The sequence below is a fragment of the Mastigoproctus giganteus genome, chromosome 6, assembly GCF_048544385.1.
Source record: "Mastigoproctus giganteus isolate SK-2022 chromosome 6, ASM4854438v1, whole genome shotgun sequence".
In the NCBI taxonomy this organism is placed as follows: domain Eukaryota; kingdom Metazoa; phylum Arthropoda; class Arachnida; order Uropygi; family Thelyphonidae; genus Mastigoproctus; species Mastigoproctus giganteus.
In genome coordinates this window covers 123,255,753-123,282,286 of record NC_143580.1, presented here as the reverse complement: position 1 = coordinate 123,282,286, position 26,534 = coordinate 123,255,753, and the positions used below count along the sequence as shown (strand labels likewise).

Below are 26,534 nucleotides of genomic sequence, written 5' to 3'. Positions count from 1 at the left end.
GGGTTTACTTTGCTTAATTGGGACAAAATGCCGTTTAATCGGGGCAGGAGACCGCAGCACTGGAGATTACCCTACGATTGTCTCCGACCGTACCGCGTAGTTCGGTCAGATTTGTGGAGGTCACAACCATAAAACAGTTAGCAATCACCTGTTTATTGGGTTTTTCTGTTAGTGCAATCTATCATAAATGGATAGTAAACTCGATCTTATTGAATTTGCGATAATACTGACAGCTGGAATTCTGTGGGTTATTATGGTAAAATGTGTTTACACTTCCATGGAATCTTCAATCATATAGAAAAAATAATTTTCAGAATCTTCTCTTCATTCCTATTTTTAAAGCTTTGTAACTCGTTACTCCGTTCCCACTTGCGCGTATTGTGTTACTTGCAATTTGTGTGTGCCGTGTTTTTTGTTATTGATTGCTTATCTTTTTACTGTTTTAAATTTTAACCCCCACCCACAAATGTCAGTGAACAGAAATGTCAACTAGTTTAGTTAGTATGTACATATTACAGTACGTATTAATTATTCCGATTATCATGTATATTCTTCCAAATCTCGCGTATCATTTAATTTTTTAATTGGTAAGGTAATAAAGGGTAAATTTGTGCTTAATATATCTTTACTTTTATAGCCTGTGGATAATATTCCTCCTATATTCGCTAATCAGAATTGCTGTTTAATAGAATTAAAATTCAATTCACAAACGTGATCACAATGACCGGCGCTTACTGCACATCGTATAGTGAGTGGTACTTTACTGTGGTGAGTTCGTAACGTGATTTGATTGTACAGTGAACTAATTGTAAAGGGGGAGGGGTACATTGTATTTTTAACTATTTACATGAAACTTTGGATAATTGGGGCAGCCACTTAATCAGGCCAAAATGCAGTAGTCCCGACGTGTCCCAAATAACCGGAATCGACTGTATATAATTTATTGTTGGTGTGCTGGCTAGTTCAGAATCTTACTGATACCTATCATCAGACCATGCTGAAATGCTATTAACATGGATGGATTTTAAAGTTTTTCCTCGATTATTTTTCCAACTGTATACTCTTCATGCCATTCATAGAAACCAAATGTTTCCATTTCTTTATATTCTTCTTCCAGATAAGTCAAAATCAACTTACAATCACATGTTCCGATTAATTCAACAGAAAGCATTGCAAATCGGGACGTTTCAACCAAGAAAATTCCAAATTGATTACGAAAGTGCTATCATCAGATCCATAGAAGAAACCTTTTCTGATGATGATATTAAGGGCTGTTTATTTCATTTCAGTCAAGCAATTTTGCAGAAAGTACAACATTTAGGATTACAATTGGCATACATCAAGGAACAAATTGTCAGAAAGTTAGTGAAGTCAATGGTGGGATTGGCATTTTTTCTTTAGATGAACTAGAGGAACTTTGGAAGGAATCATTCAAGAATGTCCGCAGCCAGAATATCCTCCATATGAAAAATGTGAAGAGCTTATAAAATATTTCAAAACAAATTGGATTGGACACACTGCTCCCTTTCTGCCATCATTGTGCAATCGTTATACTAATTTTGGTCCTCAGACAATAAATCATGTGGGAGGATGGCATTATGCCTTAAATAAATCTGTGAGGCACCATCATGTTAATACATGGAAGATGATTACCCATTTAAACAAACAACAAAAGAGAATACTAGGATTAGTAAATGTTGGAAATCTTCCACCTTGTAAAAACCATAAATGTGAGGGCATTAATAAGACATTAATGAAATTAACAGCAGATAGACGAAATGGGGACATCAATTTACACACTTTTGTGCAAACTGTTGGTTACTTTCTTCAACAGATTAACAAGTTCAACAATTGTTTAAAAAATTAAACAAGTGTCAACACTTGTTTAATTTGAAGAAATCCGAATAGTTGTGGGAGGTATTCACGTTTCCTCCAACTAATTAGCTCTCTTTAATGATTAGTATAATTTAAAGTTTAATAATTTGTATTTGTATTTTAAACTCTTGTTTATTTCTTTATTTGATAACAAATCATTTATACATAAAGAAAAACAAATTGTTTATTAAGTATACAATAATTACTGTAAGTTATTTTGATGTTTTTGATATTTTTATATTTCTGTTGCTCCGAAAAAATAGGATATGATTATATACACACAATAGAAATGTGATTAGGGCATGTGGGACATAGGGCATATACTATTAGGGGTTAAGCTATTAGGGCATATGAATTAAGGCAAGTAGGGTAATGCCCTTTCATCACTGATCCAACAGTAAAATCAAATTAAATCAAACCTTATTATGCTATCACTGTATTCAAGCCCCAACTGCCCCATGTGGTCTAGTAAATTATGCTACATTTTCATCAGAATTATGATTTTTTTGGTAAGCACATTTTTGGAAGTAAATTTTATTTTACCCTACATGTAGGGGTAAAATAAATTTTTTACATACAGTAATAAAAGAAAACAAAACATTATTTTGGGAGATGTATATGTGTAGTGTAGTAATCTGCAAAATTTGTAAGCAATCCATGGTCATTATTTTTGTATATGTTTGTGTGAAACTGTTAGTATTTTTAATGTTTAATAATAATTTATATGTTGATCTATACTGATGAATAGGTAGATGACACCATTGATGGAATTAGGGAAGGATTAGAGGCAGGCTGCTGGACAGTTGGAACAGCTAAAACAGTAAGGATTTTTCCCCTATTTTTATTTTATTTTTATTTTTTTTTTGACATGTCCTTTATACAATTTATACTGATATTAAACATGTATTTAATTATTTAAACCACACAAGTTATCAACCAAATTTTGTGATGATATGGTGACTGAAGACCTATGCCACCATTTCCAGTGTTTCTGGATTCTGTATTGAAACAAATCTAACAATTGAGATAGTAATTAGTTTAAATATGGACTATGCAGAAAATTCCATAAGCAGAAGGCAAGGATGTAGCCTAGTACCTGTAGATCTATATTGATCATTATCAGCAGATTAACGAGTTCAACAATTAAATAAGTGCCAACACTAGTAAAAGAAATTTGAATAGTTGTGGGAAACTTATGGGTATTCACTTTTCCTCCAACTATTAGCTCTCTTTTATCCAGCAAATTGTATATGTAATGAAATGACCAGTATAATCCGCAAAGATTATCAGTATATGCATCTATGTATTTTTACATGCACACACTTGAACAAGTTAGTTAATGTACGCAGTGTGTTATATTTCAAGCATGTTAGATTTTTATATCTTAAATTAATTAATTTTTTTTTTCTGTGATGAATAACCAATTATCGTGATATAAATTAATCACTAATTGATTAACTAATAGCATACAGGGTGTTGTTTTAATCATCAGTTTAGTCTAAAAACATCATTGGTGTACTTTGAAATGATGTAAACCAATTTTATTTGAAGAAAAACAAACAAAGACAACAGCATCTGCATGTGATAGTCACTTTTTGATAGGTGCATTAGTGCTATGTCAAACAGCTAGCTGTACAAGGGCAGTTATGTGTTGCAGATCCTCTTACAAACAATGACAAAATAAATAGCATTCAAATAAGTTATTTTAAAAAAAATAAAATCTGGTGTGGAAAGCAGTAATTTCATGAAACAAAGGGGAGAAAAAAGCAAATGCACAAACAATAATAAATTTGTTGTCAGGAAATAAAAAAAAGAGAGAGAGAGATAAATGAAACTGGAATGGATACTTGGTACTTAATGTTGTAATTTTGGCCTTTTGTTATCAGAGATCAGTAATGTGTAACAACACAGTATAGCTGCTGCTATTATTTCCACAAATGAAAGGTAAAACTATAATTAATAACAACAGTGGCAGATTCAAATAATTTTAATCTTATAAAAAAACAGCAGATACACACCACACAAATATTTACAACATTCTACATTGTGAGACTGTAAGCGGAGCAGTTTTGAAAGAAAGTCAACATGTGCTTTAAATGTTAATCAAAAACTCGATGTGGCCTCTCTCTCTGCTACAATACAAACTTGTAACCTATATAATAAATTAGAATAATGCTGTTCATTTCGGTGCATATTTTCATATATTCTCCTTTTGAGATTGTCTGAATTGTTAATTGGTGTTTTATACACTTTTACTTTAATGAAACCTCAAAAGAGAGCCTATAGGGGTAAGATCGGGAGGACAGTGGCAAAGACACATCACCCCTATATCCTATGCGTAGTATGTGTAGTAGCCACCGTTGTACTGCTATAGTTTTGTACAGTGAGACACCATCATGCTGGAATCAAAGATGCTGTCAGGCTTCGATGTTTATGGAACTTCCTAACCAATCAATTACATTGGCTGATGTTGCATAAGCTTGCTTTCTTGCATCATATGCCTCTACTAATGCTAATTAGTGCAAAGTAATCCATAATATTTTGCTCCAATCAGCATGCTGTCATTAGAAACTGGGCACACAACTTCATCTCTCCATATGCCACACCACACACAGACAAACTATATCACTTGATGGAAAGTATTTCTACAACAGTATGGGTTTTTGATGGATAGGAGCCCAATGGCAGGAATGTGTATGTTGATGAAGTCATCTGAAGTGAAGGCAACCTTGTTAATCCATAGGATATTGCTAAGGAAACTGGGATTTTCTTCAACCTTGGTTAACATAAAATTATGAGCCTCCAAGGTTGTGTCATCACCTTCATGTAAACCTTGTATAAACAACTGATAGGGATGTAGTTTGTTCTTTTGAAGGATCCTTCAAATCCATGTGTGCTTGATCCCACTTGCAGAAGTCTCCCAGACACTTCTAGTTGGATGTAACAGGAAGAAGGGCACAGCATCTTCTTTGAGAACATGTCCCAAATTCTGTACATATTTGTATCCTTTTTTATGCATCATGCTTCCCATTTTCACAAAACCAATTCGCAACATGCATAATTGTGATATTTTTGGCCTCTGCAGACGCCTCTTGCTAAATAATCTTGTTGTTGCTCTAGCATTTTGGTCGCACTGTCCTTACAGTAATACAATCTCACATAAATACTTTTTTTTGGGAAACATACAAATAAACACCAAGAAGTTGTACTTCTAAAGAATTGCATTGCATTCTTCAGAAGTTGTACTTCTAAAGAATTGCATTGCATTCTTCATTCTGTTTATGTAGCTCGGCCAGTACTGTGATATGTTTATGCCTCTACATGCCAGTGCATATTCTGGATTTTGCAAAGCCAAATGGAAGGGTCTGTTCATGTCCATATTTGCATAAAATTCCATACTGCAAGGTATTTGTCATTCCCAGAGGACTGGCAAGGATGGTGCATGGCAATTCATGTGATGTTGAAACCAACAACCCCACATTTCAATCAGATGTTGGCTTGTTATTTTGGACTGTGGTTTAAACTTGCTTTCAAAACTGTGTCATTTAAATTATTACTTGATTTGCCATTATTTCCTATAAACAATATAGAATGTTGTAAATTATTTGTGTAGTGTGTATCTGCTGTTTTTAAAATTATTTATTTCAACAGCATATTAAAGTTATTTGAGTCTGACGTTGTTATTAGTTATACTGTTACCTTTCATTTGTAGAAATAATAGAATCAACCATACAGTGTTGTTGAATATTACAGTGTTGTTATATTACTGTTGAATATAACTCATCTTTTATAATAAAAGGCCAAAATCAAAAAGTTAAGCACCAAATACCATTCCTGTTTCATTTATTTAACTTTTTTTCCCTGTTTTTTGATGTGTCTGTGTGTGTTTCCCCATTAAACCCCTATTTCATAAAATTGCAGCTTTCCACCCCAGAATTTGTCTTAATAATTCTTTTGAATGTTATTTCTGTTGTCGTTATTTGCAAGAGGAGCTGCAACACATTAACTGCCCTTGTACAGCTACCTCTTTGACATGGCCCTGTGATGAATTACCATCACATACAACCATTGTGTTTGTTTTTTTTTTCTTCAAATAAAATCGGGTTATGTTCATTTCAGAAATACACCAATGATGTTTTTAGATTAAATCAGTGACAGGGAACAACTGTCTCATTGAGAAAAAAAGCAATTAATCAGGCAACATTTAAATTTAGAAAATGTAAAATCAAATTGGTAATACTTAATCCAATTTCTAAATTGAAAAAATTTTAGCCCAAATATGACAAAAAGGCCCAGACAACAAATATTCTAAACATAAAAGTCAGCAAGGTAGAGATTTCCTCGTGGAACAAGCAAATAACATGAGTGGTGTTAGAGTTACTAAGAATAAAAAACTATTGCATGTACACTAATGCTGGGAGAGTAGTAAATAAAGTTGATAAATCTGAAGTATTCAAATCATCAAATACAGACATTAGATTTATCAGGATATTGGAGACATGGCATCACTCAGAAAAAAGTTATTACGAATTTGAATATGAATATAATGTGTAGAAAGGGAGAGAGTTATGCTTTTGGTTAACACATCCGGTGGACATGGGTGGACAGTGCAATGTTGACCCAGTTGGATGTGACATATGCACTGCAAATATAAAAATGAAAGTAGAAATGTGTGACTGAGAGTATAACAAGCAACTGTACAAAGTGGGTCAGTATATCAGAATGTCTTATACGGGTGGGGGAGAAGAACATTACAGATATTAACTGGGCCTTGTGGGTTGGTAAGTCACAGAGTGGCAAGATTTTTTGTGAATTTACTAGATGAATTTTTCAACACTAGCACATTACAGAGGTAACAAGCGAAAGCAATACTCTTGATCTGTTTATCAGCAACAACCCGTTGTGCATTCATAATGCATGAAGGGTCACTGCTGATAATGCAGTAAGAACCTGCTGACATAAGACCCACTAGATGGCAGTGATCATTAGCATTAGTAGAGGCATATGATGCAAGAAAGCAAGCTTATGCAGCATCAGCCAAAAAAAAACAAAAAAAAAAAACACTTCCATTTCACACCTCCGTTCATTCGAAATACCTGTCCAGCTGAGCCTTAAATTTATTTAAGCTATCAACTTCCACAACAAGGGATGGAAGTCTGTTCCACCAACCAACTACCCACTGGCTAAAGGCAAATTTCCGCACATCTGAATTTATGCCCTCTCAGGTGATTACTGTGAGCAAGAGGAAGAATCCCACCGGCATTGAGCATGCTCAAACCATTCAAGACTTTATATACCTCTATCAGATCACCTCGCCGGTGCCTAGTCTTTAGACACTGTAATTTGCAAAATTTAAGCCTTTCTTCATAAGAGCAACCCTTTGTTCCATTCACTAATCTTGTTGCCCTTCTCTGTACTCGTTCCAGCAGCTCTACATCCTTCTTGACATGAGACCTCCAGACCTGTATACAGTACTCAAGGGGTGGCCTGACCATTGCCTTATACAAGGGAATAATCACCTCCCTATCCCTGCTAGAAAAATTCCTGTATATCATTGACAAGACCCCATGAACTACTCTTGCAGCCCGTCTGCACTGCTGAGAGAACTTCATATCTGCCTGCACAATAACCCCCAGGTCCTTTTCATTCTCTACCACTGTCAGTATAGTACCAGAGAGTTGATATTGCTCTGGGGTTGCTGTTTCCGATATGTAGTACCGGGTTTTTCCAATAAGGAAGCCCATGGGCTTGTATTTGGTTTTTGCATTTTTAAAGTTCTCATGTTGTCCCTAAATAGAAACCCATGGACTTCTTAACGGAAACAGGTTTATTTTGAAATAATATTTATTTGATTAATGAAAGGCTATTTTTATTTTAAATTATATTTATTTGATTAATGAAAGGTTATTCTTATTTTAAATATTGCAACAATAGAACAGTATGAAATTAAAAATTATTCTTATTACCTTAAAAAAATATAAATATATAAAACAAATAATAATTGCAAGAAGAGAATTATTTATATTAGTAATTTTCATTCAGAACCTGTTGTATCAGAGCAATCCGAGTTAGTAGTGGAAGAATTGTTTTCTTCATCTTCATCCAATTCCATTAATTCTTCATCACTTCCATCACTAGCAGCCAGATCATCAGATTCGATTTAAAGTCCATGATTGTTTTCAAGGATAATTCGCAATTTTTGATTTAATATATTGGTCACTGGTACTTCTTGTCCATTTGCAGCAATGCCAAAACATTCAAATGCCCTTTGAATTGATTTTGATTGGATTGTATTACAGGCAGAAATAACCATTACAACAATCTTTTGGTAAGATGGTCTTTTTCTATATCCTTTTGGAGTAAATTCAGCAGTTCCTTCTCTTACCCAATTATCTCATTCCTTTCTCATAGCAGCTTTGAAACTGGAATTTATGGCAACATCTAGGGGCTGCATGTAGTGCGTTATCTTGTCCTGGAATTATTACAGCCTTTGAGCCATAATTTTTAAAAAGATATTTTAAAATTTCTTCTTTCTTATGAGTTCCATAAGAATCCCAAATAATTACTGATGAAGTGTTACTAAAACAAGATCCTCTCTTGCAGAAAACAGTATCCATCCACGTCTTCAGTAGATTTGTGTCCATTGATCCGCTTTTGTTTACAGCAACAACTGCTTTACCACTGGGGATTGTTACTTTGGGAATTTTCTTTAAGCCACGAAAAATAATCATAGGTGGGAGTACGCGTCCATCCAATGATACTGTCAAACAGAAGTGTATCGATTTTTTTTCTGAACCCTATATCCGCACCATCAACATTTTTGCTCCCAAAAAAGTGAAGAGTGCAATCTCTTGCCATGTCAAATTAACATGGAGTTTCATCCATATTAAAAACACGATCACTTGTCATTCCTAGCGTTATTTACTTGAATTAAGTATTGCTTTACTTGTTCCTGCGTTTCCTGTGGATCACGATTATCCAGTTGTCCATGATGAGTTATTTTATGTGATCTAATCCGATGTTTCCTGGTCCATCCAAATAAGAACTTGTTGCTTACTTTAAAAGCAGCTGGTATTTTAAGGCCAAATTCTGGTGAGAAAATATAGTTTCGCAATGTGTTATAGGTAACTGATCGGTGGTTATTTCATTCCTTTTTAAAAAATTCAAATAGTTTTTTCTCAATTTTGGGATAAAACGCCTTCCTTCCTGCACCCTCAAGATGTTTGTGTTTACGTTTTTTAACCATCTTCAATAATTCTGCTTCTTGTTGCAACCAACGGCGAAGATTTTTCCTGTCAATGTCTGTTTGTTGTGATATCGAATTTTGACTTTCCCCCCGCTTTTAAACGTGTCACAAACTGGATAGTATACGATTTTCGTTTACTAGACTTTTTATTTTCCATTTTTAGGGTTAAATATTCTGAAAACGAGTAAAGACGCGCAGTTCACATCTATTGCAATGACATCACGGGCATGCGCAGAGCGCCGATATACGGTACATTACGAGAAAGCATGTTATTATTTGTCCCTAGTGTATAAGGCAATGGTCAGGCCATGCCTTGAGTACTGCGTACAGGTCTGGAGGCCTCATTTTAGGAAGGGTGTAGATTTGCTTGAGCATGTACAGAGAAGGGCAACAAGATTGATGAGGGGAATGAAGGGATCCTCTTACCAAGAGAGGCTTATGTTCTGCAAATTGCAGTGACTGCAGACTAGGCACGTGTGAGGTGATCTGATTGAGGTGTATAAGGCCTTGAATGGGTTGAGCACACTGAATTCTGATCAGATTCTTCCACTTGTTCAGATTATGAACCTGAGGGGGCATAAATTCAAATTGAGGAAAGACAGTTGTAGAATAGATGTGCAAAAATTTGTCTTTATCCAGCGGGTGGTCAATTGCTAGAAGAAACTTCCAACTGTCATTGTGGAAGTTGATATCTTAAATAAATTCAAGGAGGAACTGGACAATCTTTTAGAGGGAATGGATGTGTGAAATTGATATATATATATATTTTTTTTTTTTCTGATGCTATATAAGCTTATACACTTGCTTTCTTGCATCACATGCCTCCATTACTACTAATATTCAAGGCAATGACCTAAATGGATGTTAGATGTAATGATGAGACTCATGGCAGAGAACAATAATGTGGGACCTATATAAATTATCAGGCAATACAGAAGCCTACAGTAAATATAAACTAGTCTGCAATAAAGTCACAAAGGAGGCTAGAAAAATTAAAGCAGATTACGAAAAAGAATGCAAAGATAAACAACAGTGATTTCATTACTATTATAAACACTAGAAGAAAGCAGATGGATCACATTAGTCCACTAGATATGAATGCTGTAACTGTTGATGAACCTGCTTAGGTTGCTCGTATATAGATATTTTGCATATACATGAGGAATTTTTTTTAAGAAGAAGAATGTCAGAAGTGTATCAAATTCTGAAAGGAAGTGGAATGGTTATGTGATAACTAAGAGGAAAGTGGTGCAGAAATTGCTAAACCTAAACGTAAAAAAAGGCATGGATGGATTCAGTTATATTAAGGAGGCAGCAAAAGGGGTAAGCAAACCTTTAGCCATGATTAGGAGAGCATCTCTGGAATTGGAGAAGGTAAGTACTGGAGATGGGCAAATTTATCCCCAATTCAAGGGATCAAAGAAGAGAGTGGTTTTCAATGGGCATTGCTCTTCTTGAACTAATGTTATTAGTGAAGTTCCCCAGAGTTCAGTACTGGGCCCATTGTATTGTTGTTTTCTATATTTATTAATGATGTTGATGAAGGCATATCAGGCTTACTGTCTAAGTTTGCAGATGATACAAAGATTGACAGGGTGGTTATGGTCATGGCTAAAGGTAAGCAAACCTTTAGCCATGATTAGGAGAGCATCTCTGGAATTGGAGAAGGTAAGTACTGGAGATGGGCAAATTTATCCCCAATTCAAGGGATCAACGAAGAGAGTGGTTTTCAATGGGCATTGCTCTTCTTGAACTAATGTTATTAGTGAAGTTCCCCAGAGTTCAGTACTGGGCCCATTGTATTGTTGTTTTCTATATTTATTAATGATGTTGATGAAGGCATATCAGGCTCACTGTCTAAGTTTGCAGATGATACAAAGATTGACAGGGTGGTTATGGATATTAATCAAGGTATGCTACTAAAACAAGATCTAGGCAGAAGGGCGGAGAAGTAGCAGCTGAAATTTAACAAAGAAATGCAAGCATGTTTTGTATGGATAGCAGTAATCCTAGGTTAATATAACGATTGTGTGGTACCACAATCAGGGTAGTGTAGAATGAAAAAGACTCTGGGATGGTTATGAAGTTCTCTTCCAGTGCACACAGGCTGCTAGGACAGATCACGCAGTTTTGTCACTGATATACAGGAATTCTGTGAATAATGATAAGAAGGTGATCGTACTATTATACAGGATATCTCAAAAATATTGGTACAAACGTTTAGGGGAGGTAGGTAACATCTAAAGGAATGTGAATCACATAGGAAACCATAACCGGAAACGTCATGGGAAAGTAGTAGCAGAGGCACAAGAAGCAGAAATGACAAAAGACAGTAATTAGTGGCAAACATTTATTTGACATAATATTAACAATGGAGTACAAGATGGATGCATTTCACGATGTTACAACAGATGCTCGTAGGTTCTACCATGAGGTGCGATGCATGCATGACACCGATGCAGCATGGATTGGCGGACACGGTCGAACACACATGGAGTTTCTTTGACAGTAGCAGCAGCGCAGACGAGTCTCACCATGAGATTCATTTCCGTCTCCACAGGCAATTCATACACGATAGATTTGAGGGGCCCCCCACAGAAAGAAATCAAGGCTCGATAAATCAGGTGAGTGTGGGAGCCAGGCAATGCGTCCACCACGGCACATCCTTCGACTCCCAAAACGCCTGTTCAAATGGTCATGAATACATCTTCCATAATGGGCAGGTACCCCATCATGTTGAAACCAAATGTTGCATCTCACATTTGCTGGAACAGCATCAAGTAACCCTGGTAGAACTTGTTCAAGAAAGATCCGATATTCAGCAGAGTTCATGCGGTATGGTAACAGGTATGGGCCAACTAAGCAGTCACCGACCATACCTGCCCACACATTTATTGCAAAGCGATGTTGTGCTGCATGGGAACACACACAGTGTGGGTTGTCGTGAGCCCACACATGAGCATTGTGCTGATTGAATAAGCCTTCCTGAGTGAAATAAGCCTCATCCGTGAACAAAACATAGGCTGGAAAATTCAAGTTTTGAACACTTTCTTGGAGAAACCACTGTGCAAAAGCCACACGTGCAGGATGATCTGGGGGGGGGGGAGTAACTGAACCCTTTGGAGATGAAAGGGGTGTAAGGAATCGTCGTGCCAGACACGCTGTACACCGCAACGAGACACTCCTAAGGCAGAGGCAACGGCACATGTGCTGGTAGTAGGATTATTCTGGACAGCATTCAACACACTTTCTTCCATGGCAGGAGTTCGCGTCGAAAGTGGTCTGCCCGCACTACTCCTGTTATCTCTAAATGACCCATAATCGCACAAATTTTAATGCACACTTGCAAACAAACAGTCGTCTGGTACATGTCTGTCTGGGAAGCGTTCTCCATAAATTCGTTGAGCGGCTCATCCATTGCCCTCTGCTAATCCATACACTAGGTGCATGTCTGCCAGCTCACAGTTCGTATGTCGATGCATGCTCTTCATGCGGCGACTACCCGTGCCATCTACCCACTTACGGTGACATTTCCAGTTATGGGTTCCCATGTGATTCACATTCCTTTAGATGTTACCTACCTCCCCTAAACGTTTGTACCAATATTTTTGAGACACCCTGTATAGGCAATGGTAACCACTGAGCACATCTTGCGTACTGCATACAGACCTGGCAGCCTCATATTAGGAAGGTTATGAATCTGTTGGGATGGGTGTAAAAAGAATATTAATGAGAGGAACAAAATAATTCTCTTATCACAAAAGCCTGAGGAGATCTTATTGAGATGTCAATCCATTCAGAGCCTTTTGAAGGCTCTAAATAGATTGACTAAGCTAAATGTGGATGGCATCTTTACTCGTGGTCAAACAATACACATAAGAGTGCATAAATTTAAATCCAGGAAAGAAGGTGCAGGTTAAATGTGCAGAAATTTGCTCTCAGCCAGTAGATGACTGTTGGAACAAACTTGTCTGGCATTGTGGAAGTGGACAGTTTGAATAAATTAAAGGAAGAATTAAACGAATTATTAGATGGAATGGACAGGTGGTTGGAGACGGGGTCTCAACTGCCCCCACACACACAACTGATTCTAACTAGTGTGTCTTGTGGCTCTCACTAATTGCATTTAATCACATCTAACAACTACTGTTATTTAAGCTGAATTTTAAAAAAAGTTGAGGTTTAGAATGTAATTCTTGGGAAACTTTCTCATGAATGCATGTTTTTTCTACAATTTTCCTGTTGTTGCTTCTGCAACAACAGGAAAATTGTAGGTTTTCTAAGTTATCAGAACATTAATTGCCAAGTGGATATTGTATGTACAATAAAGTGCATAATATAATTTCTTGCTTGCACAGACCAAGTGAAATGAACTTTATTACTAAGCGAGAGAATACACACAGTAAAACATAACATGGAAACTGACACAAGGGACAGACATTCAAGAGATAACATATATTAAATTTAGCACAAATAAAGAACATGATATAGAAGCTTTTGGCTACTGCATGTAGTCTTTGTCATCTAATTGAGCACTGGAAAGCGGTGGTTTTTATGTGTGGCTGACCTTCAAGTATGTAATTATGTGAGGTCACAGAGGAGGGAAGAGTGGTTTGCGGGTATGAGTGAAGGGTGACAAGAGAGAGAGAGAGAGGTTAAGAGAAAGGAGAGGGAGAAGAAGGAAGGGAGAAGGTTGAGGTCTGTGACTGCCATTGTAGGTGGCTACCAAGCTTGCAGACTATGAGAAGTTCAAAGATGGGAAGTATGCAGGTACCGCCATCCCTTTTGAGCATCACCAGAAGTACAATACACAGGAATCCATGGGTGTATATTCCAAATGGGAAGTAACACCTTTCAAGCTTTTACTTAAACTGTCTATGAAAAGACAGTTCTTCAGCACTGTAACTAATACCAATAGATAAATAGCAAAAAAAGTTGTGGAAGACCAAATAAAACAGGCATTGTTAGTGAAACTGCACAGACAGGGAAAGAAGAAGCAGTGATGACTCTGATATATGGGCCATTTTCATTTACTAAATGATGGCAGTGATAAAAGTGATACCAAGCAATGTCACATTAGCATAGGCATATGATGCAAGAAAGCAAGCTTATTCAGCATCAGCCAAAAAAAAACAAAAACACACCACTCCCATTTCACCCCTCCGTTCGCTCGAAATACCTGTCCAGTTGAGCCTTAAATTTGTTTAGGCTATCAACTTCAACAACAAGTGATGGAAGTCGGTTCCACCAACCAACCACCCGCTGGCCAAAGGCAAATTTCCGCACATCTATCCGACATCCGTCCTTCCTCAATTTGAATTTATGCCCTCTGAGCTGATTATTCTGAGCAAGATGAAGAGTCCCATTGGCATTGAGCATGCTCAAACCATTCAAAGCCTTATACACCTCTATCAGATCACCTTGCCGGTGCCTAGTCTCCAGACTCTGTAATTTGCAAAACTTAAGCCTTTCTTCGTAAGAGCAACCCTTTGTTCCATTCACTAATCTTGTTGCCCTTCTCTGTACCCGTTCCAGCAGCTCTACATCCTTCTTGAAATGAGGCCTCCAGACCTGTATACAGTACTCAAGATGTGGCCTAATCATTGCCTTATACAAGGGAATAATCACCTCCTTATCCCTGCTAGAAAAATTCCTGTATATCATTGACAAGACACCATGAGCTACTCTTGCAGCTCGTCTGCACTGCTCAGAGAACTTCATATCTGCCTGCACAATTACCCCCAGGTCCTTTTCATTCTCCACCACTGTCAGTGTAGTACCGCAGAGTTGATACGTTGCTCTAGGGTTACTGTTTCCCATATGTAGTACTTTACATTTGTCAATGTTAAACTTCATTTGCCACCTCTCAGCCCATCTGTTCAACCTTTCCAGATCCTGTTGCAGCAGCATAGCGTCAGTGGTGTCCTTAACAACCCTGCCAACCTTTGTATCATCTGCAAACTTGGACATTAAACTTGATATCCCATCATCAATATCATTCACCGAAAACAACAACGGACCCAACACTGAACCCTGAGGAACTCCACTAATAACATTAGTCCACGTTGAGCAGTGTCCATTGATTACCACTCTCTGTCTTCTGCCACTCAACCATCCCCTTATCCATAGCAGCAATTTGCCTCCAGTGCCACACTGCTCCAATTTGTGCAGCAGTCTTCCATGTGCAACAGTATCAAAAGCCTTTCTAAGATCCAAATATATAATATCAAAGTTATTCCCTGCATCCAGTTCTTTTGTGACTACATCATAGTATCCAATCAAATTGGTCAGGCAAGACGTGCCCTTAACAAAACCATGCTGCGTCTGAGCTATAACTGAATTCTTGTCTAGATGATCCTGCAGTGCTTCTTTAACCAGTGCCTCCATTAATTTACCTGGAACAGAAGTTAAACTAACAGGTCTATAATTACTTGCATCAGCCTTTGATCCTCCTTTGTGAATTGGGGTTACATTTGCACATCTCCAGTCTATGGGTACCTCCCCTGAGTCCAAAGAAGCTCTCATAATTATGGCTAGGGGTTTGCTTACTTCCTTTCCTGCCTCCTTTAATATAACTGGATAAATCCCATCCACCCCAGGTGCCTTTTTTATGTTTATCCTCAACAATCTCTCCTCCACTTTCCTCTCAGTTATTACAAAATCATCCAGCTCACTGCCAATTTTTACTTTACCTACATCATTCTCCTTCCTGAATAACTCCTCATGCGTGAATGTAGATGCAAAATACTCGTTTAGATTGTTAGCCACCTGAGCAAAATTCTCAACTGTTGTACCATCAATATCCAGTGGACCAATTTGATTCATCCCTTTCCTTCTTGAGTTTAAATAGGTAAAGAACTCTTTTCTATTTTTCTTTGCATCCTTTGCCAAGGATTTTTCGTAGTCTGCCTTTGCCTGCCTAATCTCCTTTGTGACTTGGTTACAGACCAACTTATATCTATCATAGGCTTCCATGTCATCCATTAATTTGTATGTATCCCATGCATTTTTCTTCTCTGCCACATGTCTCATTAGTTCATCTGACAACCATTTAGGCCTAAACCTTGAACAATATTTCTTAGTTGGTATGTAAAGCCTGGTAGCCTCCAAGATTAGTTCCTTGAATGCTTCCCATTTTGAGTTTGCTGTTGGTAACATCATCAGTTGGTCCCACTGTATAGAATTTAAATACTGTCTCAGACCATCATAGTCGCCTTTACGAAAACAAAAACCCTTCCCTTTACCTCTGATGGTAGTTACCTCCTTGAGTAAATCCCACTTCAACACACTGTGATCACTGCCCCGTAGTGGTTCATTTATCTGCAGATTCTTAATGCATGAAGAATCACTACTGATAATCAGATCAAGAGTATTGCTCCCTCTTGTTGCCTCACGAACATGCTGATGTAGAAAACAATCATCCAATAAATCCACAAAAGCCTTGCTAGTGTGCGAGTGACCAACCCACAAATTCCAGTCAATATCTGGGAAATTAAAATCCCCCATTATAAGACTCTCTGATTTATTGGCCCACTCTATTTCCCTGTTCAATATCTTATTATACTCATCAGAGTCATTAGGCCTATTGCACACTCCTACTCTCAATTTTGATTTCCCTATGCTTATATCACACCAAACTGACTCGACACTGCCCTGTCCATCGATGTCGACTGGCTTCACTTCCTTGGACTTTGTGTTTCTTAACTAATAGCATAACCCCTCCTCCCCTCCTGTCCTGTCTATCCTTTCTATACACATTGTATTCCCCAAATTCCAGTTCCGCATCCCTTATATCTGTGTGACACCACGTCTCTGATATCCCAACAATATCTGCCTTTGATGTTTTGAGCAATACCTCAAATTCATCAAATTTATTTACCAAACTCCTAGCATTGGTGTACACGCAGGTATACATGCACCTGTTTCTATTCTTGGCTACCCTAACACAACCCATGTGTTTACTTGTTCCGCAATGACTCCTAGCAGTCTCTGAAATATCCTGCATCTTGTTTTTCAGGCTTCTGCTCATTTCAATAGAAGCAGTGCAAGAATCACTTCCACCGTTGCCAGTGGCTACTGTTAATCTATTAGTCCTTGTATCCCCCCCAACTAGCAGTTTTCCGACCCACCTAACTCTGCCTCAACAGCATCAGCAAAAATTCTTGCACCCTTTCTATTTAAGTGTATCCCATCCCTGTAGAAGCAATCTCTCCTGTTAACAAGTACAGTCCAGGCTGAAAAAAATTCTACCCCTTGAGCCTTGCACAATCCCTCCAGGGCCGAATTGATCGACAAGGCTCTCATCATATACTCCCTCATATCGTGTCTGGGCAGAATTGCAGACACTTTCAAATTCAACCCTAATTCACGGCTTTTTTTCAACAGTGACCTGTACTTGCTAAGTAATTCCGCCGGTCTCCTACTCTTAATATCATTAGTGCCAACGTGTACAACTATATCACCTTTTGTGCCCTTAAAAGATGATATCCGCTCTACCTTTGCCCCTGGCAGACATACCCTGGTCCTATTCCACCTATCCTTTTTACAAAGCATGTTCCCCGCTTCCCTGACAATAGAGTCACCAACAACTACTAGTTCCTGTGGGACCAGCGCATTCTGCCTAGGGGGCTGCCTCTGTGTTGCCTGATGACCAAGTGCAAGCTCTGGCGTTGATGTGGGCGGCTGAGAGCTTGATGGGCCCCTCAATTTATTTCCTTCGAGGGCATCCACCCTGTCCTTCAAGCTCTCATAAAGGCCCATAACAACGCCGAGTTGTCGCCTGATTTCCTTGCACTCCTTACATCGTGCACACACAAAGACATCCCCCTTGGCAGTATCATGTCCCGTACCCGACTGCTCCGCAAACAGTGCATTTTAAAAGACTGTGATTCAGAGGGCAACTGCCCCCCTCAGTTCTCCCCTGAACCACAGCACTCCCATTAGCTTGAGCCTTTTGCTTTGCTGCTCTGGTCTGTGTCATGATTCCGATTTAATTCAATAAAATTTCAAAACAAAATTAAATCCTTAAGTTATATCCCAAAACAGTTATAACGCTATATTTATTTTTTCGGTATCTAGTGTTTTCTACGAGTTCCCTTTATATAACTTCCATATCACGTGTACCACTATAGTTATGTATTAATTATTTGTTACGATTAAGTCGTTATATATATATATATATATATATATATATATATATATATATATATATATATATAGAGTTAAAAGTACAATTTAATTGACAATAAAGTTTATCAAGATTAATAGATTTACTGATTAATTGACAATATTATATTATGCACTATACTACACTAAGCTTATGCTATCGTGTAAAAATGGCGGGAATTCACGAACGGTGCTTCTACGGACTCGTAAGTATTGATTAGCTTCCAAATCTCGCTATCTCAATTTAGAATAAACTAAGGATCCTGACTAGGTCTATAATCTACTTATAGAAGATAATTTAATATAACAATTGGTTAATAAATCGACTAAATTTGGTTAAAAAAAAAAAGACCTCTCTTTCAATTTGTAACACGTGGATTTGATACTGTTACCGATACTAAGTAATACCTACAAAATCTCTGTCTAAGTTAAACTTTAAACTAAGTATCGTAACTAGGAATATAAAGCTACTCTAGAAATAAGTTAATATGACAATTTAAGCTAATAAATCAGAAAGTAAATCAGGAAAAACCTCTCTGTTCCAAGAGCGTCAAAGAGCTACAGGCTAAAGAGCACAGGCTACTCTCATACCCAGACCAAGCTTGCAGACTATGAGAAGTTCAAAGATGGGAAGTATGCAGGTACCGCCATCCCTTTTGAGCATCACCAGAAGTACAATACACAGGAATCCATGGGTGTATATTCCAAATGGGAAGTAACACCTTTCAAGCTTTTACTTAAACTGTCTATGAAAAGACAGTTCTTCAGCACTGTAACTAATACCAATAGATAAATAGCAAAAAAAGTTGTGGAAGACCAAATAAAACAGGCATTGTTAGTGAAACTGCACAGACAGGGAAAGAAGAAGCAGTGATGACTCTGATATATGGGCCATTTTCATTTACTAAATGATGGCAGTGATAAAAGTGATACCAAGCAATGTCACATTTTGGTGACTTAAAAAAAAAAAAAAAAATTAAAAGCAGCTTGCTCTTTGCACCAGCATTAGAAGATGACTGTACAGGGTACAGTCATCTTCATTGGACCTAACCTTCTGAACAACATAAAAGCACATGGGATTCCTTCAAAAAGATGTCTTGAAAAAATTGTCTCTGGCAATGTGCCTGTTATGGTAGACCTAAAACCAGGAATAGCAAGGATATTAAAAGAAGAGTTTGGGCACTTTGTTGGTAATTGGCTGTCCTGAACATATTAACATTGTGCTGAAAGGGGAGTTATTATTATTATTAGCCATACAGTGCAAGGAAACCTGAGGCTTATGCTGCACCAGCCAAAAAAAATTTCTGAATTACCCTGAGAGAGAGAGAGAGAGAGAGAGAGAGAGAGAGAGAGAGAGAATCAGAAGTAGAAGGGAATCGCCAAGAAGAGAAGAATGATGATATCCAGCTCAGGACCCTAGGTTTGCCAAGCCCATACTCACCAGATGTGAACCCCCGGGGTTAAAGTTGCAAGTCTTTCTATGAAAGTGGATGAATAATTAGTAGACACTTACTACTATCTAAAGATGGAGTTTTAAACAATTTCAACAAACACATGCTAATGAAGTAAAAAATATTTTGAAGCATGTATTTATATGTTGGCTGTCTTTGGTTAAATATGTAACTAGACTGATAGAACATTTGCCACTATCAGTCTCTAAATTAACATGTCTATTTAAAGAAGTAGTGAGAAAACCCACATCAGCACTTTTCACAGTTACCAAGTTGAAAAGTACAAGCAATCCCTGATAAATGGCAGACATACACATCATCATCATCATCATCATCAGCCATTTTCAATCCACTGCAGGATGAAGGCCTCTTCGGCAACTTTCCAGTTCCTTCTGTTTTGTGCAATGGCCATCCATTTACTACCCACAAACTCATGAATTTCATCTGTCCATCTCCGTTGTTGTCTTCCAGGTTTTCTCTTAGCTCCTCTTGGGTACCATTCTGTTACTTTCTTAGTCCATCTGTCATGTCTTCGAGCTATGTAATGCCATTGTCTAAAATAAAAATCTGAACATAATTCTTCAAACCAACTTACCTCGCATCCACGTACTGAGGCCATTGCTCCTAGATATGTTGAAGAATGTTACATAAAATCTGTTCACGTTCCTCACATATGACTTGAATAAAGCAATTTTCTTGCTTATTTTAAATGTAATGCCAACATTTGAAAATCTGAACATAGCTCTTCAATTCAACTTACCTCACAACCATATACTGAGGTCATTGCTCCTAGGTATGTTGAAAAATGGTAAGTGCAAATTTATTTTGCAAACAGTTTTTAATCTTCCACTTCCATTTTGGAAATTTGACTACTATAACAGACTAAATCAGAAATGTTTCTGACTTACTAAGATAATAAGAGGAGAAAGATTTCATTCCTCTACTTCTTGGTGAGGAAGTACTTTATGATTGCATGTAATCACATGGTGCTAAAGTTTCCATTGAAAAAATGATGTTTATCTACATGCTGAGGTATCGCAAATTTCATCAATTTTACAGTGTGCCAATTTGCAAATTTTTAATTTTTTGTGCACAAGTGACCAGTACTTCTTGGTGTTGTTAAATATGTTTTGTAGCATTGTAAGGAATGCAGAACTGAAATTTGGGGAGTACAATATGTACAGAAAGGATAAGAAGGGAGGAGGGGTTATGCTATTAGTTAAGAAACACATAAAATCCAAGGAAGTACAGCCAGTAGACATGGCTGGACAGTGCAATGTCGAGTCAGTTTGGTATGACATAAGCACTGGGAAAACAAAATTGAGAGTAGGAGTGTTATAGGCCTAATGACTCTGATGAGTATAATAAACAACTCTACAGAGAAATAGTGGGCCAGTAAATCAGAGAGTCTTATAATGGGGAATTTTAATTTCCCAGATATCGACTGGAATTTGTGGGTTGGTCATTCACATACTAGCAAGGCTTTTGTGGATTTATTGGATGATTGTTTTCTACAGCAGCATGTTCAAGAGGCAACTAGAGGGAGTAATACTCGTGAACTGATTATCAGTAGTGATTCTTCGTGCATTAAGAATCTGCAGATAAAGGAACCACTAGGTGGCAGTGATCACGGTGTGCTGAAGTGGGATTTACTCAAAGAGATAACTACTATCAGGGGTAACGGGAAGGATTTTTGCTTTCATAAAGGTGACTAAAGTGGTCTGAGACAGTATTTAAATTCTATACGGTGGGACCAACTGATGATGTTACCAACAGAAAATTAAAAATGGGAAGCATTCAAAGAATTAAATCTTGGAAGCTACTAGGCTTTTCATACCAATTAAGAAATATTGTTCAAGGTTTAGGTCTAAATGGATGTCAGAGGAACAAATAAGACTTGTGGCAGAAAAGAAAAATGCATGGGATTCATATAAATTATCGGGTGATATAGAAGCCTATGGCAGATATAAGATAGTCTGTAACCAAGTCACAGAAGTCGGGCAAGCAAAGGCAAATTACGAAAAATCTTTGGCAGAGGATGCTAAGAAAAACAGCAAGGACTTCTATATTTATATAAACTCTAGAAGGAAGGGGTTGAATAAAATTGGTCCACTTTGGTATCAATGGTTTGATTGTTGATGATCCTGCTCAGATAACTGATAATCTGAGTATTTTGCATACATGGGGCAGTATTTTCCAGTATTTTGCATACTGCAAAATTCACGCATGAGGAGTTATTAGAGGAAAATGCCAGAAGTGTATCACACTGTAACAGGGTGCTTAATGTTTTGTAATAACTGAGAGCAAAGTGGAGGAGAAATTGTTGAAGTTAAACATAAGAAAAGCACCTGGGGCAGATGGGATCTATTCAGTTATATTAAAGGAGGCAGCAAAGGAAGTAAGCAAACCTTTAGCCATAATTATGAGAGCATCCTTGGACTCAGGGGGAGTCCCCATGGATTGGAGATGTGCAAATGTATCCCTAATTCACATGAGTAATTACAGACTTGTCAGTTTAACTTCCGTTCCAGGAAAAATAATGGAGTCACTGTTTAAAGATGCATTGCAGAATCATCTAGACGAGACTGCAGTAGTAATTTAGACACAGCATGGGTTTGTTAAGGAAAAGTCTTGTTTGACAAATTTGATTGGATACTATGATGTGGTTATAAAGGAACTGGATGCAAAAGGACCTTACAAAGGTTTTTGATACTGTTGCACATGGAAGACTGCTGCACAAATGGGAGCAGTGTGGCATTGGAGGCAAATTGCTGCTATGGGTAAAGGGATGGTTGAGTGAGAGGAGACAAAGAATGGCAGTCAATGGACACTGTTCTTCATAGACTAATGTTATTAGTGGAGTACCCCAAGGTTCAGTGTTGGGTCCATTGTTGTTTTCTGTATTTATTAATGATATTGATGATGGTATATCAGGCTTAATGTCCAAGTTTGCAGACAATACAAAGGTCGGCAGGATTGTTAATGACACTAATGACAGTACGCTGCTGCAACAAGATCTAGAAAAGTTGAGCAGATAGGCTCAATGCTGATGGGATTCTTAGCATTAGCAAAGGCACATGTTGCAAGAAAGCAAGCTTATATAGCATCAGCCAAAAAAAAAAAAAAAAAAAAAACCCTTATTTCACCCATCCACTCGCTCCAAATGTTTGTCAAGTTCTGCCTTGAATCTATTTCCTCTTCCTCTTGCTCAGAATAATCACCTGAGAGGACATAAATTCAAATTGAGGAAAGGCAGTTGTAGGATAGATGTGCGGAAGTTTGCCGTTAGCCAGCGGGTGGTTGATTGCTGGAACATAACAGAATACATGATATCAAAAAATAATTTTGATATCATATATTTGGACCTTAGAAAGGTTTTTGATACTGTTGCACATGGAAGACTGCTGTGGACTGTCATTGTAGAAGTCGATAGCTTAAATAGAAATGAGATGGGTGAAATGAGAAGGGGTTTTTTTTTTTTTTGGCTGATGCTATATAAGCTTGCTTTCTTGCATCATGTGCCTATGCTAATGCATCAGTTCTGTCAGTTTGAATGTAAGAACCCACCAGAGATTATTACAAAAGAAGAAAGAATTTACATACAGTGGTCCTTGCTTTGGGAACTGACAAATGCACAAAGAAGCTTGAAATTATCCTAAGCCATTTTTGGCATTTTAACGATTGCTCAATAACAATGCTGAGTTTGAGAGACTCAGCATTGCTATTGAGCATTTCTGAACTCAGCATTGCTGAGTTCAGATCTCTTTCTGGTAAAACTGGAAATGCTCCTGACAGCAGGGCCATTGTTATGAACAAAACGTTTATTGAACAGGACAAAGCCAGTCTACAACAGTGTCTTTTTTTGAAGCAGTCAAATCAGTTGATGATTAAAAGAATGTCCAAAAAGAAATCTACAGAGAAAAGCTAATGGTATAAGCATACTCTGTTGGGAAATTGTCAGTTATTTATTTCTAATGCATTGTGGACTTAAAAAAAAAAAAAATGCTGCTTTTTGTACAAAAGCTCCTATTTTCCTGATTACCAGCTTTTTGAAACTAAAAGTTGGTAGCTACAGACTGGGAATTGGCAGGTCTTCATTGGCACTAGAACAATAAGTTCTAGTGTTGGGATAGTACAGCTTTTTGATCCACAGACTTTTGAAACTTTGATATATTCACCATACAAAAGTAGTGGTGGTCATGATGGTTTATTGAGGCAACAGCTTATTAGGTTTAATGACAAGGGTTACTGAGGCAAAATTGTGTCGATTGATAGGTTTATTTGGAAAAAGCAGAATTTTATAAGTTAATTGTCTGTGAGCAATTATCATAACAAGCTTTGCATATAACACTGGTCAACAAGTGAAATGTCATTAAAAAGAAAATACCCAATCTTGACTAATTTCATGCTGCTGAATGTGAAAATCACATTGAAATTTGTCGATTGGCTCTTGTTTTCGAATTACAGTTGGGGTCTTGTATTAACTAGTTACTCTACATTATCAACTACGGCTCTGGGCAAAACGCATGGCAACACCACAGTTTCAGTACGACTACACTCTTATGACGTGAACGGCTACCATGCCTCGCTCTGCACGTGATAAGCTTTTGCCTCAAATGTGCCTTTACCTCGCAGTAATCCTTGAATATGGCAAGGTACTTGATGATTTGTTCTGTGTGAGATTGCTACATTTTGTGCAGTATTTTTATCGTGTAAAATTAATATGCCTCAATTGTATGAATAGTCCGGATGACTTGTTACGTATGTGGAGAAGTCACGTTAGTTTCAAGAAAGTGTCCCTTCACTTGAGCCATAAAAAAGTCTATTTCTTGTACTTTGGGTGTAAAGTAGGCAACCAGGGCAACTGGGCTCCACACATATGCTGCATTACCTGTTCATCAAAACTCAATGCGTGGGTGAAATGAAAGGAACACTTTATGCCTTTCGAAATGCCCATGATGTGGAGGGTCCAAAAACTGTTACTTCTGTATGGTGCCTCCTATTAGAAAAGGGATGACAATGAAGAAAAAGTGGACAGTGACTTACCCAAATATACCATCTACAATTTGTCCCATTTAGGTGAAGTTTTTCTGTACACTCTGATGAAGATGAAGACTGATGAACATCAATTTAATATACACGAAGAAGTACAGCAGCCATCTATCAAACAGAAGGTGACCTTACTGTTTTAATGGATATTGATGGTCAAATGGCAGCAATGAACATGAGATAGGTTCCAGAAGAATGGCGACTATTTATAGATGCTTCTAAGGTTAGCCTTAAGGCTAACCTTAGAAGCATCTATAAATAGTTGCATATTTCCATTATTACACAATGGAAATATGCTGCCTCCAATACCTCTTGCATATGCTGTCCAGAAAAAAGAAATATAAGTAGACATGGAGAACATCATCTTAGGTGTACACTATCAGAAGTACGAGTGGCAGATATGTGGTGATTTAAAGGTAATTGCCATTTTATTAGGACTACAAAAGGGTTACACTAAGTAATGCTGCTTTCTTTGCAAGTGGGATAGTAGTACCAAGGATATGCATTACTGGAAGAGGAGTTGGCCTCAATGAAAATCATTAACACTGGAATGAAGAACATAGCATTTGAACCTCTGGTAGATCTAAATAAAGTTTTGCTTCCACCACTGCACATCAAACTGGGGCTCATGAAAAGTTTCGTGAAGGCTTTGGAAGTGAATGGCCTGTATTCACATACTTGCAGGAGAAATTCCCAAGACTTAGTACAGAGAAGATTAAGGCAGTGTTTTCAATGGTCTACAAATAAGGCACCTTTTCAAAGACAAACAGTTTGAATGTGTCCTTAGTGATAGAGAGAAATCAGCGTGGAAAGCCTTTCGAAATGTTAACAACTCATTTTCCAGTAAATGTTAAAGCCAGCAGCTATAGGCAGCTTGTGGAGGATCTCATTATTTTTTACAAAAAACTGAGGTGCAACATGTCATTGAAGATGCATTTCTTCCTGCCAAACTGTGGTGCCATCAGCAACAAACACTGAGTGCTTCCATCAAGACATTGCAGTGATGGAACAAAGATACAAAAGCAAATGGAGTTCCACCATGTTAGCCGATTGGATGGTGAAAAGGGATGCTCCCAAAGCTGAATACTGTTCCACAGTGTTTTCCGTCGTAACGTGCGCTTGCCTGTCAACGTATAGTGATACTCATGTATCACTCATTTCTCAGCAAGACTACATGCTACCATGTGTATTCCAGAAAACCTGGGTTTCCATATGAGCTTCTAGCAGTTTAAATTAGGACAAGATCCTGTGCTCTGAAGACTTACCCAGTTGGACGTTGAGTAAGAATGCAACATCGAGGATCGCGCTGTGATTTTCACCCAGAGGAACCTCTTAGATAAGGGGACCCCGGAGTGACCGCAATTAATGGTTCTTCTACAAGTTTGTTTAGTGAATTGCATGTAACTAGAAGGAATGGTCAGGACACAAAATAGTAACAAACAAAACAAGGTTTATTAAACATATAGGTATACAAAACAATACAATAGAAATGGTACATAGTTTGAATTAAATGGTATGTGATTGTTAGGTAAATTAACTGAATACAAGCATTATCTTGCTGTTAGCTATATTATAGTTTTGAAATGTTCTTCATGTGGCTGTTCCACTAATTCTCTAGCAAGTACAAAATGATTGGTGTTTGTCATCACATATAACTGTTCAAAACAAGAACAGGGAATTATATTAACTTAATAGTGTAATTAGTAATTTGACAACCAGGTTAATAAGTTGTATAGTCTATTAAACTG

General features: G+C 37.6%; 1 protein-coding gene across 1 annotated transcript in view; it reads left to right on the top strand.

The window, feature by feature from the left end:
* The window catches only part of LOC150084553 (uncharacterized), a 150,541-nt gene that overhangs the window by 110,220 nt on the left and 13,787 nt on the right, over positions 1-26,534 (top strand). Inside the window, exon 6 of the mRNA XM_090375312.1 lies at positions 2,624-2,695. Within this exon, the coding sequence (XP_090231438.1) occupies positions 2,624-2,695 (72 nt within the window). The remainder of the gene's footprint in view (positions 1-2,623; positions 2,696-26,534) is intronic.